This window comes from Lissotriton vulgaris, chromosome 3_1 (genome assembly GCF_964263255.1).
Source record: "Lissotriton vulgaris chromosome 3_1, aLisVul1.2, whole genome shotgun sequence".
NCBI lineage: Eukaryota > Metazoa > Chordata > Amphibia > Caudata > Salamandridae > Lissotriton > Lissotriton vulgaris.
The window spans coordinates 494,922,433-494,944,041 of record NC_141689.1 but is presented as its reverse complement, the minus strand read 5'-3'; the positions used below and the strand labels follow the sequence as shown (position 1 = coordinate 494,944,041).

The 21,609-nt window shown below is 44.7% G+C and overlaps 1 protein-coding gene across 2 annotated transcripts in view; it reads left to right on the top strand.

Moving 5' to 3' along the window:
* JMY (junction mediating and regulatory protein, p53 cofactor) overlaps window positions 1-21,609 on the top strand; it is a 483,755-nt gene that overhangs the window by 258,219 nt on the left and 203,927 nt on the right. For both annotated transcript variants that reach the window (XM_086960737.1, XM_086960738.1), the window contains exon 7: window positions 16,867-16,953. In XM_086960737.1, the coding sequence (XP_086816863.1) occupies window positions 16,867-16,953 (87 nt within the window). The remainder of the gene's footprint in view (window positions 1-16,866; window positions 16,954-21,609) is intronic.

Genomic DNA, 21,609 nt, shown 5'->3' with positions numbered 1-21,609 from the left:
ACAGGGATGGCGTTACAAAATAAGGGTTATACCCAACTAAAGTCACTGGGACCTGGGTGAACGTAGTACAGAGAAGAGGGGTCCCAGAACACAGAAATAGGAAGAAGTATATACATATAATAATTAAGAGCATAAATCTTGAAATGATGGCAACATTGTTGTTTAATCACAATGTGTAAGTACGTTGCTTCACACGATCATATGGTAAGTAAAATTCAACGTATCGCGTGCCCCAGTAAGGAAAAAGGGGGAGGGGGAGTGAAGGTATAGGAGAGAGTGTAGGGTAGTTTAGAAAAGTGACATAAACAACGGTCAATCGACCTTAATATACAGTACACTAGTTTAATTCGCAAAACGTGGATCAACGGTTCGAAAATATTATCTGTACATCATGCTTCCAAATGAAAAACAAATGTAATTAATGACATATATGGACGGAAGCTGAAATTAGAAAGGCTTTCGACGTTTCGACCCACAAGTTATTGCAGGCAATTGGTGCTGCCTTGCTTGGGGGTCTTCATCAGGACGGGGGTGGGGGTGTATTACCTAAAGGAGGGATTGAATAAATAAGAGGACCTAATCATTGAAGATCTAATCATGGAATTCATACAATGTGTTTGAAAAAGGGGTTGTTATAGTTACCATAAGGTCAGGTTATATTTGGCTCATGGTAGGTATCTCAAATATGGGCGAGGAACATCATAGCGTGTTGTCTACAGGGGAAATAGTAAAAAAAATGTTTTAAATGAAAAACTCATCATGAATGGACGCGTAATTCGTACAGTACCATCATGGCAGATATGGTGGGTTTGGACTTACATTGGTAAAAGTATACTCGAGGGAGCATCTCGGTGTTAATGTATGCCCATGGTGGATGTGTGCCGATAGATGAGATTCGATCAGGTCATTAGATCGGGAAACTGCAAAATACAAACAGGTGGGGGCCGTGGCCCGCAAACCATCAGGAGGAGTTTAAAAATCAGGACGGTATGTATTTGTGCATTGGTAGCGCGTTCAGTACCTGATTGTCAATGCCGTAGGGCATGGCCGGTGAATCCCGTCGGACCGATCGGGAATCTGTGGAGACACAAACGGGCCAGCAAGGAATTAGCCACTGATCACACCGGAGTGTGCTGGATCTGAAAACAAGACAATCCGCGTGGGGAAGGAAATACCTGTTAACGGGGAGTCATCTCCGTAGAAGCGCAGTCCACGATGGTGGCCGGCACTGTGCTCGCGTGTGGTCTCATTGCAACCGAAGTCACATGACCCGAAAGTGAGACGGCACGGTCTGGAAAGAGACTAGCACGCTAACAGCCAAGTCTAGTGTCAGAAAAGGTGAAATACGGCTGAGGGCTCCCATAGATCATAAGTATGGAAAAGATTTCGTGATGGTTTGGTAATGGTTTAGTAAAGGCAAAGGTGGTTGCTTGGTAAAGGGACAGCCTCGTCGGGGGCTCACATAAATAAAATCGGACATAATTGGGTGTATGGCAAAAAACGTTAATGGTTGGGGAAGCACGGTAGAAGTACTGCCTTGTGGGGTTACTAAATTTCGAGTAGAAAAGATATAGAAAACAATATATATACAATGCGTGTGAGACCCAAGCAGTCAAATAATGGGCATAGATTTGGCATCACAGCTTAAGAGAACGACATGTCCACAGGTACATCTGGGTATAGTGTACCTATCACACGTGATGGTAAAACGTCACCCCAGTGTTACATAGTCCTGGGAACACTTCAAGAATCGATTGGAAAACCAATAGTATAGTTGGCAATGGAATAACTTTGCAATATAAACATATACCAGCAACCATAACAGACATGATTAAAAGCATGATAAAAGACCATTGGGATGTTATATGGTTATATGGGCCGGACATTTCCCTATGTTGTAAGGTGTTATTATAGTGTCAGATATCAGATGACTGTACCAAAGTACCGCTAGCTCAGTGTAGCTAATTGGCTAAATGTGCTGTCATTCTCGTTTAGGCCTTGTAGTACTGAGTCAAGACAGAACATCCATTTGGATTCCCGAATGTTGAGTACATTACCGATGTTACCCCCTCTGGGACCTAGTATGGCCCTCTCTAAGATAACCCATTTAAAACATTCTGGTGGATGGTTGGCTGCTTTGAAATGGTCGACCAACGGTGCTCCTTGTACCTCGCAGCGTATGCGGCTCGAGTGTTGTAGGATCCTAGCTTTCACCTTCTGTTGGGTCTGTCCTATGTAAATTAGGTCACATGGGCATATAATTGCATAGGTTACGTTGCTGGAGTTGCAATTAGTATGTGATCTCAGAGGGATTATGTGATGTTTGTATTTAAGTTCTTTATATGTGTAGAGCATAAATGAGTAAAAGAATGTATTAGTAGTGTACGGTGAATTTATAGGTGAAATTTTATGAGGAAGTACTGCAGCGTTACAGTGCAGGCTCTTCAGCTGCATTGCGCTGTGGCACTTCGGAAGCACAGAGATGTGACATATGTACATAAATATGTTGCAACTTTATGATTCCCTCTTCACTGCTGCACAAAGTGCAGCCATGTGGTGACACAGGCATTTTTGGAACATGGTGCAAGGATGTTTGTGTCGGTGGGAGATTGTTTTTGTGCAGGAGAGTGTCCCTTCCTGCACAAAAACAATCAGTGAAAGCATTTTCCCTCCTTCAATGTATGCTGTGAAATGCAGCATGCGGTGAAAGCAAAAAAATGAGGAGAAATTAAAACAGTTCTTCTCGCTGTGCCTTGCTACACTAACTTTAGGATGCCACAGCATTCTACACATCTCCAGATTTATGATTTCTCATGAATCTGGAGATGTGTCTTGTTCTATGAGTGTTGTGTGGGAACATCCATAACAACACTTATGGAACGCCCCTTCAACACAAAGTGCTGTGTATGAAGGAGTTGTATTTACAAGAAGAAAAGTTACGCAAAGTGGCTTTTCCTCTCCTGGTAAAAATGAAGGAGTGTCTGGTGCCATTTCTGGCAAATGGAGGCAAGGTTACTCCATTGCTAACAAGCAACTCTAGAAAACCAAACTTTTGGAATATAAATCTGCAATCATTAAATCTAAATCTGCTTACTTCTGCTCTACTATATGTACAGCCGCCAACAGTTCCAAAAGTATTTTCCAGATTTTTAACAGCCTCACCCACCCTGACTGCGATAAAAAATCGATCCCTCCCACACAAGCCCGTTGCGACAATCTTGCGCTGTTTTTCAAAGAAAAAATTGAGACTATTATTCATAACCTAAGCATCTCCCCTTCACTGGTCTGCCCATCCGGCCCTGGGGTCGACACTACTGATTATGAAATGGTGAGCCCAGGGTGCCAGCCTATGGACTGCTTGTGGGAGTCCCCCCCCCCCTATTATTGAGGCGGACTTCGACAGACTGGCTCGCGGGATTTCCTCGGGTTCTCCTCTCGATCCCATTCCCCCTAAAATCTGGAAGGCCTCCGGAGACTAACTCTTCTCCACTCTCTGCAGGATCTGCAATCAATCCCTGCGCAGTGGCTTAGTTCCTGCTCCTTGGAAGCAGGCTCTTATTACGCCACTGCTGAAGAAACCCTCCTTGAATCCTGAGTGTCTACAGAATTATCAGCCTATCTCCCTGCTACCATTCCCGGCAAAAATTGCCGAGCGCTGGGTGAGCTCTTGTCTCTCCAAACATCTGGAGCAGAATCACTTCCTGGACGAAATACACTTTGGCTTTCGTCCAGCCCATGCCACCGAAACAGCTCTACTCACTGCCATGGAGGACCTCCGTATGCGTGCAGACAGGGGCCAGGCAGCAGCCCTGATCCTGCTGGACCTGTCTGCCGCATTCGTTACGGTTAATCACGTGATTCTATTGGAGAGACTAAGGGAGGCCGGGGTGGACGGCACTGCCCTGCTCTGGTTTCATTCCTTCCTGCGGGATAGGAAGCAGGCTGTGTCCCTTCCCCCGTTTCAATCGGCCTTCTCCCCGGTGCTCCACGGGGTGCCTCAAGGCTCGTCCATCAGCTCGATTTTATTTAACGTTTACCTTAAACCACTGATTACGTTAATAAAATCCCATAGGCTAAAGGCAATCAACTACGCTGACAACACTCCGCTCATCCTCTCCTGGGAGGGTGAGGAATCGATCCCTCTGGAATCTTTTCATGACTGTTTGCGAGACACGGCTGGTTGGCTACACAATAATTCCCTACAGTTCAACACCTCCAAAACTGAGGTTCTGTTCTGTGCCAGAAGTCGGATCCCCCGTCCGTTCCCGGAGGAGTTTTGGCCCCCTGAAGCCCCGGAAAAGCCACAGCCGGTCACCACTGTTCGCAATCTGGGTGTTATGATGGATAACAAACTCAGTATGGAAGCCCAGGCCGCGAAAACAGTGTCCACCTGCTCAGCCCTCATTCACTCTCTTCGTAAGATCTTGCCACTTCTCCCCTCACAGGCCGGGGCTTTGATAGTCAGGTGTACCATTCTTAGTCGCCTTGACTATTGTAATGCGCTGCTGCTCGAGGCCCGTCCGTGTTGTTAGACAGACTCCAAAGAGTTCAAACTGCCGCTGCCAAACTGGCCCTTGGCTGGCCTAGGAGATCTTCGGCCACTGCGGCAATGGCCGAGCTTCACTGGCTCCCTATGAAACAGCGAGTGGCTTTTAAATCTGTCTTGTTTTTAAAGCCCTGCATGGAGTCGGGCCCGGCTCCCTGCAATCTATGTTTGCCTGGTACATTCCAACCAGAGCCCTCCGATCTACAACGGACTGTCTTGTCAAAGTACCGAGATTCAAAAAGGTCAGGACCGGAGGGAGATCTTTCAAAGTTGCAGCCGCAAAACTTTGGAATAGCTTGCCCCTGGACATCCGCCAAACAAAGGAACTTCTCCCTTTCAGGAAGCGGGTCAAAACTTGACTGTTTCCTAAATGTTAATTCTGGCTATTTTATTGATGTCTCCCAGTGCATCCATCTTAGCAGTTATCTCAGCGCCAGGATACCTGTAAGGTGATAGCCGCGCTATATAAATGTTTTAAATACATTTCTTAAGTATATGACTTGTAACTGGAGTAATGTCAATGCTGCAAAGAGAGTGTATGCTGAAATGATAAGTGCTTAGGTTTTGGTGAAATGATAGAATATGTAGATAGTGCTGGATGGGTAATTGTAGAAGTGCATGAGATAGACAGGATGATTCCTAGATTGCATAGGTTCTACTTTACTTAGTAGTTGGTTAGAGGTTTATATATATAGTGCACAGCTAAATGTAGTAGTGCATTGATGTGTTTCCATTACTTAATCTTAGCTTGACCGTAGTACTTATCAAAAAATAGTTAACAATTTTTTAGTTGTTTTTTACAATTTTAATTTCTTAAAATGTCATACTTTAGAATCAGGATCTGTGAAAGACAATAAAAAGGAGTTAGGGGACCGCAAACACTGTGCACATTTGACTGTACCACTGCTTCTCTAAATACCTGACTCATTCTGCAAGTACATAGACACTGACTGACTTCCCACACTACTAGTAGTTGACAGCAGTATACGTTTATAAGTACTTATGTGTGAAAAGAGAGATTAAATAAGGACATGTTTCTGTCAGGATGATTGTAGGAGTCGACACAGACTCACAGTGTTGTTCCAGACAGGTAGGACTATTCTCTGGACTTTTGCAGAAGAGGCTCAGTAGTCTGGAAGGGGTTAGGGGACCGCATACATAGTGTACATTTGACTGTACCACTGCTTGTCTGAATGCCTGACTCATTGCGCAAGTCCATAAATAGTGACTGGGTTCTGATACTGCTCTAGTTGACATCAGGATAAGTTTATAAGCACTTGTGTGTCAGCAGAGAGATTAAATAAGCACATGCTTCTATAAGGGTAATTGTAGCAGTGGACACAGACTCACAGTGTGATTCCAAACAGACAAGACTATTCTCTGGAAAATTGTGTCACATATTTGAACTATACCTCTGTAGACACTTATAAAATCTACTCTCATCACTAACACCTTAACTCAAAATATAAATTTCCAATTTCAAATCAACACCTAAAAGTATGCACTATAATACCAATGTACATATGCACACATTAAAACAATCGGTCATAATCAGCAATCCCTATTGCAAAGACACATAATAATATATAAACTGTATATTAAAGAAAATGTAAACACATTACAAAAAACTGTAAAAAATATTTCTTCATTGGAAAATATATCACTAACTCCAAATTTTAACAATTATATTTTATGATTAAAATCAAAGGCACCACATAGAACACCTCGCAAATTAATAACTCACTTTTCAAATTGATTTGTAGATAAATAAGTATCTGAATAACACACCAGATTTTCTTATGCACACAATGAATGTAGTGCACTGCTCTTAGAAAAACCAAAAAATGGCAAGCTTGCCCTCTCATTCTGCACACATATACATGAATATATCAAATCACATTGCTTCCCAGATTAATTCAAACTCTAACACACATTTCTATTGGTTATACATATCAACCCTTGCCAACTGACCTCTAACTAAACCAAAATTGCTTCTGGAATTTTCTGGAGTTGCGCCTGGTTTGTGCACCGTAAGCGACGGAACTGCGGATCCAGACAAGACTTCAAAAATATATTACAAATAGTTGTACCCTTTTTTTCATAACACACTACTTTTAACTATACCAGTTACTTGGAAAATCTCACTGCAATTACATATTACTATAATATTAATAAGAAATACACATTTTAATGCCACACATAACTTCCAACCCTACCCCCATTCTGCTTAATGCCTGTTTCCATAGTAACAGTTCATGAACACACAGGTAACAAGTTCAGCACACAATGTTACAAATTTAAACAGCAAGTGTGCTTGACTTTCCAAAGTACAAGCTTATCTTATCTAATGTACCTTTCAAACAGTTTTTACTAACCTATAACAAATATGCTTTTTAAACACCGAAACATGCACCCTATTTTTCAGTGTATAATGTTCTCAATCAGCCAATCATTTCTCTTCTTTTTTTTAAACTGCATATTGTCCACCATTTTAGAAACATCTTATTTTACAAACTTCCTACTTCACCAACAGACATCTTCTGAGTACATCCAGACTTCTCTTCAAGATGCTTAGAGGGTGGATTGTAGGACACAGCTATATTTTCTGTTGCAAAAGGTATGCTGAAAGCAGAGGTATTGACAAAGACCTAGCTTTGCAAAATGTAGACTTTAAATGTATTGGACAGAGAGGATTAAAGTGGCATCCATTGATGCTATTGGTTAAATCCTTTTTGCATCTCCAACACCCTGACCTCATAATTGTGCACTGTGGTGGCAATGACCGAGGCACTTTGACTGGGGTAGGTCTGGAAATGCTAATGAAGGACACCTTTGCACAATTGATGTTACTTTTCCCCCAAACTGCCTTTGTCTACTCTAACATATGCCAAAGACAGAAATGGAACTGGTCCAATCAATTTTGTCCACAAATTGAGAAAGCTAGGAAACATGTCAATAAAGCTGTTTATGCTTATCTCAGAGATTATAGGATGGGGTCCATTTACAACAACATATCTGCATTTTAATATGGATGTCATCTACAGGAGAGATGGTGTACATTTCACAGATGAAGGTAACAGAGTATTTCTCAACAACTTTAGACTCTGACTAGGTACTTACTTGTAGGTACCAAAAACTCCCAGTAAACACAAGGGCTCTTTTTAGATCCACCCAAGATCTAAACATATAAGCTAGATTTATATTTAAAAAATATTACATTTTTTTTGCTTGGAATCGCGCACCCAGCGCGTTCACACTAGGGGCCGCGCTGAGCGTGGCGACTCCAAATTTTTCCGTAAAAAGAATTTAGCTCCTACCACTAATTTCTATTCGCCCCGGGGACCCCATCCCCCGAGGCCTATACAAAATGATGGGGAACCCCAATACCCCCACGGTTCCGCCGGCTCCCCGCATCTTTCAGGAGCTGCATTGCCTTTCCACACGGGGAGCTGCTAACATGCAGCTCCCCGTGTGGAAAAGCAATAGGCTTTGGTTTTTGGAAGAGAGAGCAGGTGTTCCTGCTCTCTCTTCCAAAAACCAAACCCCAGTTTGCTATGACAGGGCGGGAACTGCCGGGCTCCCGCCCTGCCATAGCAAACAGCAGTGTCCCGGGTGTGGGCACAGCAGGACACTGCAGGAGCTGGCCCTGGGGGGTGGTGGTCCCCAGGGCCATCAAGGGCTCCAGGAGGGGGGCCGCGTGGCCCCCCTCCCAACATTTACAAAGCTCCGGGTGGTCCATTACGGACCCTCTATTTTCTAATAATTAAAGCCCCGGGGAGGTGGCGGTTCCCGGGGCTTGTGGGGGGGGGCTCGAGATACCCCCACACAAGAATTATTTTTTAAATAAAAGCCCCTGGGGTGGCGGTCCCCAGGGCAGCTGGGGTCCATGTGCCCCCGTAAATATATTAATAAAAGCCCCCAGGGTGGCGGTCCCCGGAGCTTGGGGGATGGTTGGATGCCCCCCACCTTAAAAATCAAAGCCTCAGGGGTAGCGGTCCGTGGTGCTGCGTGGGGAGAATTGGGGCCCCCCAACACTTTTGTTTTTCTGCCCCTAGGACCTGCCCACCCGGGGGCTTTATTTAAGTAAAGTGCGGAAGCCCGCGCTTCAGTTTTTTCATTTTTGCGGCTGGATCCGTGCACTCGGCGCACTTCACAGCATTTTTTAAACAAAATCTTTTTTGGGCCCTGAAGGTCTTATTGGGACCGCCTAAGCAGGCCTAGGGGGTCAGAAAGTTTCAACCCTGACCCCTATTCTTGTTTTCTGCCTTCATTTTACTGTATTCTTGCACCTCGCTTCTACCGAGGCACAAGATGGCTGCCAACAGTTCCTGCTTTGTACTGTTGACAGCAAATTAGAATGCAGCTCGTGATCAGCAGGGTGCGCGGATCCTAATCTGTAGGGTGCGCGGATCCTGTGCAGCCATAGATATCCATATTTTTTTAATTTTGATTTTCTCGGGAACTACTGAATAGATTTACACCATTTAACAAAAGGAGTTCTTTATGAACCAAGGGCTACCTTTTTGCCAAATTTGGTGTAATTCCTTACAGCAGTTCGGGCTGTAGCCGTGGCTAAAGTTTCCAATGGAAAATTGCATGGGGGAAACATGTTTTGGGATCCCCCTTTTTGCTTGGCCCCCCCCTTGACGAATCACCCCGAAACTTTCAAGGTAGGAGTGAACCGGAGCGAGCCTTGAGTTTTGAAAATTTCGCAAAGATTCGTCAATCGGAGCCAAAGTTATTAGGAATAGAATGTTGCGATTTTCCTATGGTAAATAGGTCCTAACTATAACTATCTACTGGCGACCGCCAGTAGGTAATATTTTTTAAATATTTTTATCGTCATTTTACAATACAATAGAATTCAGTATGCATTACATATCCTCATGTAGTACCAACTCGTAGTAGTCCTTAAAGCAAAACAGTTCCCTGAAACGGTTCCCTCTTTTAGGTCCATGAGGTTAAGTGGGCTATTGAGGTGTCCGTGTGGGTCTGTCCAGTAGGATCTGATTGGGTATCGTCCCCTAGGACATCGAGGCCATAGTACTTTCTCCAGTTACCCCATATTACCCAAAGTTTCCTGGGGCAACCCCATGCCATGTAGGGGACCCTTTCAGCTGCCATTTATGTGTCCATCCCTGCCTTCCATTCTCGCAGCAGCAGTGTGTCTGTAGCTTCCCATTTCCACGGAACATCTCTTTTCTCCACTGCCAATGCTAGTGCAAGGAAATTCAACTGAGGTTGGCCTAGATTAAAATCATATGAAATACCCAACAGTATAAGTTTGGGATCTAGGGGTATTGTAGCGTTTAGTATTTTCCTTAATTCCCTCGTTATCTTTCCCCAGTAGGTCTGTATTTGTGCGCAATCCCAGATGGTATGGTAAAAGTCGCCCTCGCAATGTCCACATCTCTGGCATCTAGGATCTGCTGCTTGTCCCATCTTGTGTAATCGAGCCCAGTCAAAGTATATTCTATGCAATATTTTATATTGGATGAGACGCAGTCTCGATTTAATTGCCACCTCCCTGGGGTACATCAAGGCTGCCTCCCAGTCAACATTTTCAAGTGTGCCTAAGTTACCCTCTCAAGTCAGCCTCAGCCTACCCAATCTTTCTGGTCAGTTGTTATTTAGGGTTTTATACGGTAAGGAGACCGCTTTAGTCACAATGCATTCTTTGAGCAGTCTCCCTTCTAATGGTGCGTATTCCGGTATGGAGGAACTATCTATTTTCTCGGCTAACCAGGCATGTCGAAGTTGTGCGTATTTCAGGAACTGAGATGAGTGTAGCGAGTATTCAGTCTTGAGAGCATTAAAGCTTTTGATTGTCCCCTTATAAAGGATGTTGCCTAATTTATAAATACCTATATCGTCCCAGCCTCCAAAACCCTTCAATTTATGTAGTTCCCCAAGCCAACTGTCTCTTTGGATGGCTTGTGGCCCCATCCATTTGCTTTCGTCGCCATCTCCCCGGATGCACTTGTGACCTGGGTGGCCGGGAGGAGCTTCCCCCGACCTCCGCCCCCATATAAATAATTTAGGAACGTGCAACTGCTCAAGGTTAACCTCTCTAGCCTATATGTAGGATGTGTCCCTGGTATATGTATCCATTCGTTAATTGGAGTTAGGTGTTCCGCCCAGTAGCAGGCTTCGATGTCAGGCAATAAGATTCCCCCATAGTACTGATTGTGCTGTAGAGTATGGAGCGCAATCCTAGGCTGTTTACCCAGCCGTAGAAATGAGCGTATTTCTGCTGCTATTTCCCAGAAAAGTCTTTGTGGTAGGGGAAAGGAAGTGTTTTGTAGGGCGTATAAAAATTGAGGCAGTGTGATCATTTTAAACATGGATTCTCTGCCCAGCATTGTAAGTGGGAGTAGCTTCCAGCGCTGTATGTCCTCCTTAAAGTTTGTGATTATGCGTATGATGTTTTTCTGATAATAGAGGTTCTTGTCTATTGTGAGATAAATCCCCAATTAAGTAAACCCGGTATCTGCAATCTGGAGATCTTCTGGGAGCGTGGGCCATACATGCATCGCTCTTTGGTTGTAGATCACGGATTTATGCCAGTTGATCTTGTATCCATACTAATAAAAATCTATAGTGTGGAACAGGTTCGGTATTGTTGTATCTGGGTATGTAATGTATAGAAGTATGTCGTCTGCATACAAGGAGATCTTCTCAACGGTTTCATCTCCTGGGGTAATTAGAAAAACCCTGTATCCGTGGGTGTTGGCGTACCTGGCTGGCCAAAATCTCTGTTGTAAGGGCAAATAGCAGTGGCGAGAGCGGGCAGCCATGTCTTGTACCACTTCGTATGGGAAAATCCTCAGATGTTTTGCCATTCACCCGGACTCTGGCCCTGGGATCTGTGTACACTAAACCCACCCATTTCCTGAAACTAGGGCCCAAGCCAGATTTAGTTAGAGTGGCTTCTAGAAAGGACCAATGGACTGCAACAAATGCTTTTTCCGCATCCAACGATAAGAGCAGATGCGGGGTGTCGCAACCCTTAACCTCCATCATTCAATGTGTGTCCTCTGTAGGTTCAGCCTGGTTGCCCGGCCAGGCAAGAAGCCTGATTGATCCTGTTGTACCAGGGTCGTGATCACTTGGCGCAGTCTGGTGGCCAAGATGGTTAACAGAATCTTCACCTCCCTATTAACCCCTTAGCTGCGGTGGCTATTACGCCACAGTGCTAAGGGGGACGGGGGTCCGCGCGGCGTTCCCGTACTCGTGACGGAACCGCTCCGTCACAAGCCTCGGGTGGGCACAAGCCTCGGGTGGGCTGTGCTTGTGACGGAACGGTTCCGTCACCAGCACAGCCCACCCGAGGCTCGTGACGGAACGGTTACGTCACGAGCACGCAACGGGTTAAGCAAGGCTATCGGGCAATAGGAATCGCATTGATCCTTAGGTTTCCCTGACTTATGGATAGGTATGATCGTAGCCATTCGCAGATCTAACGGGAGGACCCCTTCTGCAGTCATGTCTTTAAAAAGAGTTAGGAGGTGCGGACTAAGAAGGTCTGCACATTTTTTATAGACTTCTGCCAGTATACCGTTTGGGCCTCATGTCCTCCCGGGGCTCAATTGGGCTATAGATGTTTTGATTTCTTCAAGTGTGATTTCCGCGTCAAGCCCTGTCCTGTCTGTGTCATCCAGTTCTGGGGTATCTAGCGTATCTACGTCCTGTATGTAGGCAGTTATATCTGGATGGGCTTGTAGGCATGATTGCTTCATGCATAGCTGCAGTCCCACATGCCAAGTTACACAAGCACACTTTATAGGAGTGCCTAACAGCGCAATGGTCACACGCAGAGTGTCATTTGGAAAATGAGTGCCCTCTGCAGCACTGGAATGGCAACAACCTGTTGAAAGGCCAGCCCTACTTTTACCCAGTGCTGCAGACGAACGCCTCTCTCACTGACTGGCAGGCGCATTTACAGGAGCTGAGCGTGAAAGGAGTGTGGAAATCCAACTACCGTATTTTCCGGCGTATAAGACGACCTTTTAACCCCTTAAAATTTTCTGGGAAGTCGGGGGTCGTCTTATACACCAGATACAAAAATTGGCGGTTTATTTCACATAGCGCGGACTTCACCCGAAGGTGTCAGACCGCTTCTCAGTTGAAAATGGTGGCGCTTAGGGAACTCCAGCACAACAACAAAGAACGTAGGCGATGGTGGCACTGTGCAACAACACAATATCAGCCCGTCGCCAGGCACTGAAAGCGGTCTTGAAAATAAATTACTTGTACAGTTACAGCCCGTCGCCAGCCAGAGGCAACTCAAACGCTGCGCAAGGTTTAAACTAAAACAAATGGCGCCATGAGCCCTACCTAGACTGCAGCTGCACATCCCCCAGGCAGACGAGGCGCTCCTCCACGTGTGCTGATCTCTCTCTCTCCTTCCGTAATTCTTTCGCTCATCGGAAGGAGAGGAGCGTCAGTACCACATGATCTCAGTCCATGGAGATAGAAAGGGGACTGTAGGACGTTAGGAAGTGGGGGTCGTCTTATACGGCGAATATAGCATGAAACCTACAGTTTGTCAATGAAAGTAGGGGGTCGTCTTATACGCCGGGTCGTCTTATACGCCGGAAAATACGGGTAACCGGTTTCCCCGCATAGACCTAATCACGACCGAAGAAAATGAAAAATGCCCAGGTTTCGCCTACAGGTTCCCACAGTCAATAGGCAATGCACTATGGATGAGCTGGTCAAGTATATTTGCCTATGCTTTTCTGCCTCTCCCACTTCTTCCATTCATGATTCGCAGGCTTCATCAAACATCCCGCAGCTCATCTTATTTGCCCCAACCCGGGCCAGGCAGCCATGGTTCCACACTCTTTTCGTCTCTTCGACCTGTTTCTAGTGCTTCACGAGAAGCTGCCTAACTAGCCACAAAATCAGGGCACGCGCAGACATCGCAACCTTGAACAGCTCAATCTTGCGATTTGGCTCCTGAAGTACTAGAGTTTTGGCACCTCAATCTGCTTTCAGAATGTACCATCCTACCACCCAGGTCTGGTATTCCTCTAAATTGAAAAGGTTTCTATACCAGTGTCACCCTTGACATATTGACCCTCTCCAGACAGTAGTCCAGGACATTGTCTGTTATCTGGTCCATTTGCAGAAGTCAGGCCTTGCTTATACTTCTATCAGGCTTCATCTGGTGGCTGTCACTGCTTACCTTCAAAACAGGACAGACTTCCCTTTTTAGAATTCCTGTTATCAAAGCTTTTATGGAGAGAATCAAAAGGACTATCCCTGCAAGGGTCCTACCTGTCCCAGTGTGAAGCCTCAATATTACCCTTACAACACATGTACCTTAAGGTTGCTCTCCTGGAAGGTTGCTTTCTTGGTAGCTATGACTTCCCTTGGGCGTGTCAGTGAGCTTCAGGCTTTTTGCCTTGGAAACCCCTTTTTCCAATTTCGCTATGATAGAGTAGTCCTCAGGACAAGCCCCAAGTTCCTTCCTAAAGTGGTCTCTTTTTTCACCTCAATCAAACTACAGAACTTCCAGTGTTCTTCCCCGAGCCAGTAGCAGAAAGAGCTCTTCACACCCTAGAACCCAAAACAGTGCTTATGTATTAAATTGACAGAACCAAGCCCTTCTGGAAGACACAACAACTTTTTGTCTCTTTCTCCAAACCACGGAAGGCTGTGTTCTCTCTAAGGCAGGAATAGCATGCCGGTTGGTCAATTGTATACAGTCCTGTTATGTAAACCTTTTTCCTGTCCCTCGCAGACCCCACTCAATTGTACAAATTGAGCTTCTGTGGCTTTTCTGGGTAATATTCCCATACTTGACATCTGTAAGGCAGCTTCTTGGTTTGCTCTCCACACTTTTACTAAACATTACTTTGTGAATGTTTTAGCTTGCCAACAAGCTACAATTGGCCAGGCTGTCTTGCATGCACTTTTTGCAGCCTTATGTAACATCCTCAAGCTGGCTACCTCTTTAAAGGAGCACTGCTTTACACTCTGTGCACAGCATGTTTATCTACAGCTACACATGCCACAAACTGAAAATGTTAATTACCCTGTAAGCATCTATTCATGGCATTTAGTGCTGTAGATTCTCATACGCCCTCCCTCCTCCCCGGAAGCCTTTTCGGTGTTGCAGACATTCTTTCATTATATTTTTTACATTTACTATTCTTTTGCATGGGCATCTTTTCTTTAACTCAGTGTTCCATCTACACCCTCACCCTTTGGGCAGAAAAAACAATCTTAATAATGGAACTGGTCCCCATGAGCTGTACAAGTAATAGGTGGAGTCACTACACCTTCTTGATTCAAAAGATGTCTTTGAAGATAAACCAAATTGCACATGTCTGAGCCCAACGCTAGATGGCAGGAGTATGCACAGCATGAGAATCTACAGCACTACATCACAGGGTAAGTTATATTTTTACATAGGCACACACACACTTCATTTGCAAAAAAGTTACTGGGCACCTTATGGTAAGGTTATTTGTCAATTAAAATATACTTTTTTATACTATAACTCGTGCCCTAGTCATGCACAGTGTTGTATCTAGGATCTCATTTTGGATGTTGCACAGAGATGTTGTCAGTGGTGTCGTAGAACATGTCATAAGTGATGTAATATGTGAGGTAATAAGCAGTACACGGCAAGGGCGTTTCTGTGGTTTGTTAATTTAAACAGTGTGTTTTAATTGACATTTTCACCTAACTTTAACATCACTTTAACCTTTGTTTTTTCAGTGAATTCCTATGTTTTTTTCAGACATAAAGTATAATGTTCATCACCGTGTGCAGCATGGGTGTGGGAAAAGTGCTGCCCCACTCCTGAGGGTTCGCCTTTGATTCGCTAAAAAAAAAAACAAGGTCAAAGTGAAGTTAAATTTGGTTATAATTCCAAAGTCTAAGTTTAAAAAAAAAACCTTGGACATTAACTGAAGAAAAAACATTTTTAAGTGCATTTACGGCTACAAATAAAAACAGAGAAAACACAAAAATTGGCATGTTATGGTCAGGACTGCAGTTCATAACTCGCATAACAACCATGCAAACGGTACCTCGCACACCAGATGCAGTGCTCATGATCGCACCCTTGATGTGCCTGATGAAATTAAAAATGTAAATAATCTTACAGATGAGATTACATGCCACATTACCCTTAAAACGAGGAAAGAGAGGTGTTGTAACTTGTTGATATTGTGAGGTCATCAGCATTGCATTTTGTGTGCATATAATCCTTCAAAAAAAATAAATGTTCGTTAAGTGCTTTTTTAGGACTGAGCTCCATAATCGCCACAAACAGCATCATTAACAGGAAGAGCACTAAAAATGATAGTTGTTGACACATAGCACTTTGTTGTAATAAGACCAGTGGTGTTTTACCATCTTAACAAATGGTGCAGACGTACATAGATATGTTTATATAAATGTTTATTGAGATTCAACATGTATACCGAAAAGTAGTAAATCAACTGTGCGGCAAAGTGCCTGTCTTGGAGCATTATCCTAGATCTCAGGCCTTCAGTACAGTCTTTTGAGCTCACTGAGACAGTGTGCCAGTGAAAATGTTCAAGCACAATGGAACTGGCCGTCATAAGAATGGGAAAATAATTCATTTAATACATGAGTTTGAAGGTAATGCGGAGAAAAGATAATGCTCTTAAACATCTGGTGTATTAAGGCTTTAGAGGTTTGTAAATTGCCCTTGTTTAAACATTCAGGGAAAAATGCTGGCCTAAATTATAGCATGAACCAGATTTTTTTGAGGATTTTCGACTACCAATTACAGATTATCACCGAATGATTATTTTGGCAGATTGAAGCGTGATTCAAGAGATTTGTGCCCAAAAGGGACATTTGCGGTAATTAACTGATCATTGAACCTTGCCTAACTTTAGACCTATGTTAACATGTTATCAGTAATAGCTGGTGCAGAAACATAAATCAAGTGTGTTTTAAGTTGTTAGATGAAAGCTTTGCATGAGCCTTATCTTACTTTTGTAACACCATTTGGATTTCAATTATTTTCCTAGGCGTAGAAGATTGTCTGCGGTTCATTGATGTTGCGTAATTTGCAACTAAAAAACAGTTTAATACAAATATGACTAGGCCATTTCTGAAAATGTATAATAGCCCATCACCCAAGTGGACACTAACACACCACAGGATGTGGTCAAATATAACTAAAGGGAGTGTCATAAGATACCTTGAAGGTGTACGAATTGTTCATTGGATATTGCGCTCCATACTGAAAATGTTTGCTTTGGCTATATGTACTTTTCCAAATGGCCCTTGATTGTTAATGGCTTTCCATTTATTTTGTGTATCTGCAGGACATATGCATTGCAAAACACAGTGAAAACAACCAGCAGCGTCTTCAGAGTGATGAGGGGTACAGAAAGCATCATTCTGTGCAGATAGTAAGTGAAAGTCTTTTAGTGGAAATAATCATCAAAATAAATTGTGTGTAACCTGAGGCTGTAGAAACACATGCTTAGCATGCTTCTGCAATTTAGTTTTGGGCCTGAACGTTTGCAGTTTTTTCTTCGAAGAAGTCTGTCGAGTCACGAGATATGTTGCGACTGCACCTCGTGGTGTACATTTTGCATGGACATGGATTCTCCCAGTTCGTTTTTTCCGCCATTGGGTTTGTACATGCACCAAGTAACGTCAAGTTAGATGTGTCTTGTTCAGCCTCTGCTCAATCCTTCTGCATTGGATTAGATGAAGCAATGGTATTTATGTCTCCCAGATGCCTGAACACCTTCAGCAGCACCGAAGACCGTTGGCAAAACCATGTGGTATTGAGGGCATTGAACCCCTCAGGGACAGGAAACCACTTGAGGCCTTCTTCTGCAGAGAATGATGTGTGAGCGATGGAAAAGGAACTCTATCAGAATTGCGTGCACTGCCATTCAAAATGTTTGTGGTTGGACCACCAGGAGATGCTTAACATGTGCTTTCCCACCAACCATGACCATGCCTCCTTTCCATGGTACCACCTATTCAGATGCAAGGGGATAGAAGGCAACAGTTCTGACCACACTGAAGGATGTACCAGCAAAGTACCTCAGAGACCCCAGACATCTTTGGGGTAGAAGATACCCTTGACATTCAGGAACAGAAGTCTCCTGGCCATGCAACCAACACCCTGCCCCGAAACATTGAGCTTGTCTGACCACAAAGAGATGAAGGACCTTGACTTGGCATCGTAGATCGGCCCGCTCACCAAAACCATGCCCAGAGTTGTGAGTATACCGTTGGGTCCTAAGGCCTATATCACTAAGCTTTTACCACTAAGCTAGGTCTCCAAAAGAAGACCATGCCGAGGGTAGAGCACTCCTCCTGAGGGATTTGAGCATTGAGTTCCGAGTGTGGATGCCAAAAAACAGGCAATTTGATGGCCCGTGCCTCCTCCGGGCTGCAGTCGGGACCGGCCAAATGCTTTGTAGCATCACAGACCTCTACCCAAGGATATCGATCCCCATAAGCTGTCAAGTCCGATCCGCCCGAGGTGCTGAGCATCATTGCTTTCATCCGAAGCAAGCTCCGAAGGCTAGGCTCCATCTACACGGTGCACAACACCCTGTTGATGCCGAAATCCGACTTGACACCAAATCTAACCTCACTGCCTCCGTCGAAGCCCACAGACGAGGAATGTCAAGGCGATTATCATCAAGAGGCATTGACCAGAACTGGACACCAGGCAGAAGTGCCTATTTATCCACCTAGTTACAGATAAATCATGACCAAACTGCTGCCTCTAGTACCTCTTTCTTGACAGAAGAGACTGGCCTTCAAGCGGGAACAGTATTCCAAGCCTCCCTCCCCAAGCCATCACCAAAGAAACTCCTACCTCCGTACCGACCCCCACCATACCCATGCTGTCCATCTCCTGTGCTTCCGCCAGAGGGGGCTCCTCTTTGCGAAGCCAAGCCACCTCTAAACTTGCTTGTACCCCTGACATGACTTCGATCCGATGCTAAACATTGGCGATCCCGCCTCCTTACTCTCCTGGGACGTGCAGCACTTTTCAAGATGTTAGCACTGCCACGTTTTCTCTATGCATTCATAGGGTCTGTGGACATCTAAGACACCCGAAGAAATCTCCCTTAGAGTGAAGGAGTCACTGTCCTGCATCTGCAGGCACTGCAGTTGGTTCTGCAACTCCATCGAAGCCTGCACTTTCTTCCCACCGAGTTTGAGGCCAGTATCCCTCATCGGATCCGTTGAAACAGAACCCCTGTGCCCTGCTTTGACTTGCCATTGCCAAGGCTTGTTGACTCTCTCTTCCAGAGATCTCCGGGCTCCAAGAAGCTCCAACCTCAAGCATCTGCTGCAGCCAAGATCTTCACTTATATCGCATCCTTTGCACCGTGGGCCTCCATCCTTTGGTGAGCTGCTTGAGGTCCTCCTGCGACTACTGTGCCTTTTGCCCTTCGGTCCTACAGAGGGTCTTCTCTGGCTCCAGTGGGCTCCCCTGCTTGCTCGGGCCTGCTTGGACTTACTTGCTCGTGGTGAGTCACTTGGACCTTGCTGGTCCTGACACTGCACCTTTTTCTTCAACTACGTTGATAGCTGTTGCCAAGGGTTGTTGGTGCCCCTGCCGGACTCTGACCACTTGGATCTTGACATTCAACGTGGGACAGCTCATATATGGCTCCTGGTCCTCCTTTGCATTGCCTGGCCCGTACAGCTGTAAATTCAAGGGCACCGTCAACTCTCCTGCATCTCTGACATCGGTGGCCATTAGTCTTCCGTGCCACCTGGTCACTCCTGAGTGGCATAGACTCTGTACCCTCTGCTTGCAGGTATGTCTCATCTTGAATCCACCTTTGAGTTCCACAGCACACTTTCATGTTCTTCGCCTGAGGCATCTTTTCTGAAGTCCTCCATTGTGGTGTACAGCGGTTTCCAACATCACTTCACACGTTAGCACATGTCTTCTTTGGTGTAGGTATCCTGGTTCCTGTGGTATCCACAGGTGGGGTGACTCTCCAGCCTTCCATCTTCCGCAGGGTTTATTCAGGGTCCGCTGGGAAGAGTCATTCTGCTTTAAAACTGCTACTGCGACGTGCCCATTGACTAGCATTGAGCACGCTGTTGCGTTCCCACTCTGCACACAACCTCCCTGGGGTTCCTAGATACTCACCTTGGGTGGTTCCTTGGGTCCCCGGCTCTTCTTCGTCTTCTGGGTCCATTCTCGACTTTGGACGTGGTTCGCGTTCCACTATTTTAGTATATGGTTTCGTCTCACCCTGGGGACCACTTTGTATTCTGTGCTATTTGCGTATTCTAATGACAAAGTATTGTGTGTATTGTGTGGTATCTCCGGGTAGGAGATAATACTTTGTGTTACTGAGTGGTAATGATAAAGACATCTTTTTTTATAACTACACTGTGTAGTTCCTTTTCACTTAACCTATACCATTTAAGAGCAGCATTTAAGAGCCGTCAGTGATTCAATAGACCACTGCCTACCCTTCAAAAATGAAACTGAAACATTTTATTTTTATTTTTGAAATGCATCCTGATTTCCTTTAAGGTAACGGGCTGCATTTCGAACAGACTGCATTTTTTAAAAAAAGTTGCTTAATTTAAAAGCAAACACAGATATGGTGGTCTGCTGTCCCCAGCAGGCAACATCCCTGTGTTTTAGCTCATCCAAATGGGTCGCTAATTGCAACCCACCTCATGAATATTGATGAGGTAGGTCTATTTGTGACCCACTGGGAATGGCAAATGAAACTCTAAAAGAGTTTCATACATTTGAAATTAATTGCGATTCGCATGGAATCGTAATTTGGAATGCGCAATTTGAAACATTTGTATATGTCCTACATAGAAGGCAGAGCTATCTTACAAAATCAGTGGGACGGTATGGGTATCTGTGAGATGTGGTGACATACAAAGTGTAAAAGGTAAAAAAAAATGTTTAAAACAGTTCGCTTATAAATGTGGTTATGTTAAAATACTTCTAAAGCGCTCAATTACCCTAAGGTGTCTTGGCGCTTTCTGTAATACAGGAGACATGACGTGCAGGAAGAACAGGCTTAGCAGGTACTTAAAAAAAACTGGTTTTTAAATGCTTCCTGAATGTAGTAAGATTAGGTGGGGTCTTAATGTGGCGTAGTAGGGTGTTCCAGGCTGCTGTTCCCAAAAAGAGGCTCCTGCTTCCCCGAGTGGAGCCTTTAAGTTTTGGAATGGCAACGCGTTTGGCCGTGGTGGAGCGTAGAGTTCGACTTGTGGTGTACCATTTGAAGTTCTTTTCGAAAAAGTCTAGCCCTGAGCCATGCAATGCCTTGTAAGCGATACACAGTGCCTTGAGAGTGATGCACTGGTTGATAGGGAGCCCATGAAGATTCCTAATGCCTGAGGCTACAGAGTGATGTCTTGGAATTTTTAGAAGAAGTCTTGTGGCAGTGGTTTGTACAATTTGCCGTCTGTTAACCCCTTGCGCGTTAGCGGTTTTCCCGCTGTGTTCTGGATTTTTCAAAAACCCGCGTTACATGACGAGCTCAGCTCGTCATCAGCATACGAGCGCCGTAGCTGATGACGAGCTGAGCTCGTCATCAGCATCGAAGGGGTTAAGGATGCACTGATGTGCAGTAAGTAATAGACCATTGCAATAGTCCAATTTGGTCATTATAAGATTGACTTGAGTGTTTTTTTAAGATGGACTGGAATGAACGGAAGAATCCTTTTTATCATTTTCAAAGTGAAAAACGTAGAGGAAGATAGGGCACTGACATGGTTGGAATAGCATAGTTTGTTATCAAGATTCTCAGGTTCCGGGTCTTCTTGACAGGAGTTTGGGAGAGGGCCCATCTATGCTGACCAGCAGGACGGGGTCCAGAATATAGTTTGTTCTCCGAGCTGCATCACTTCCGTTTTCCCTGTGTTCAGTTTGAGGCTATGTCCACTCATCCATTTGCTGACTGCCTTCATACAGTCACAGAACTTGAAGGATATGACCGTGTCGTCCTTGCTCAATGAGATGACGATCTGAGTGTCATAAGCAGATGAGGTCAATAGATCCCAGGCACGACAGGTGACGTTGATTTCGCACAGGCGTT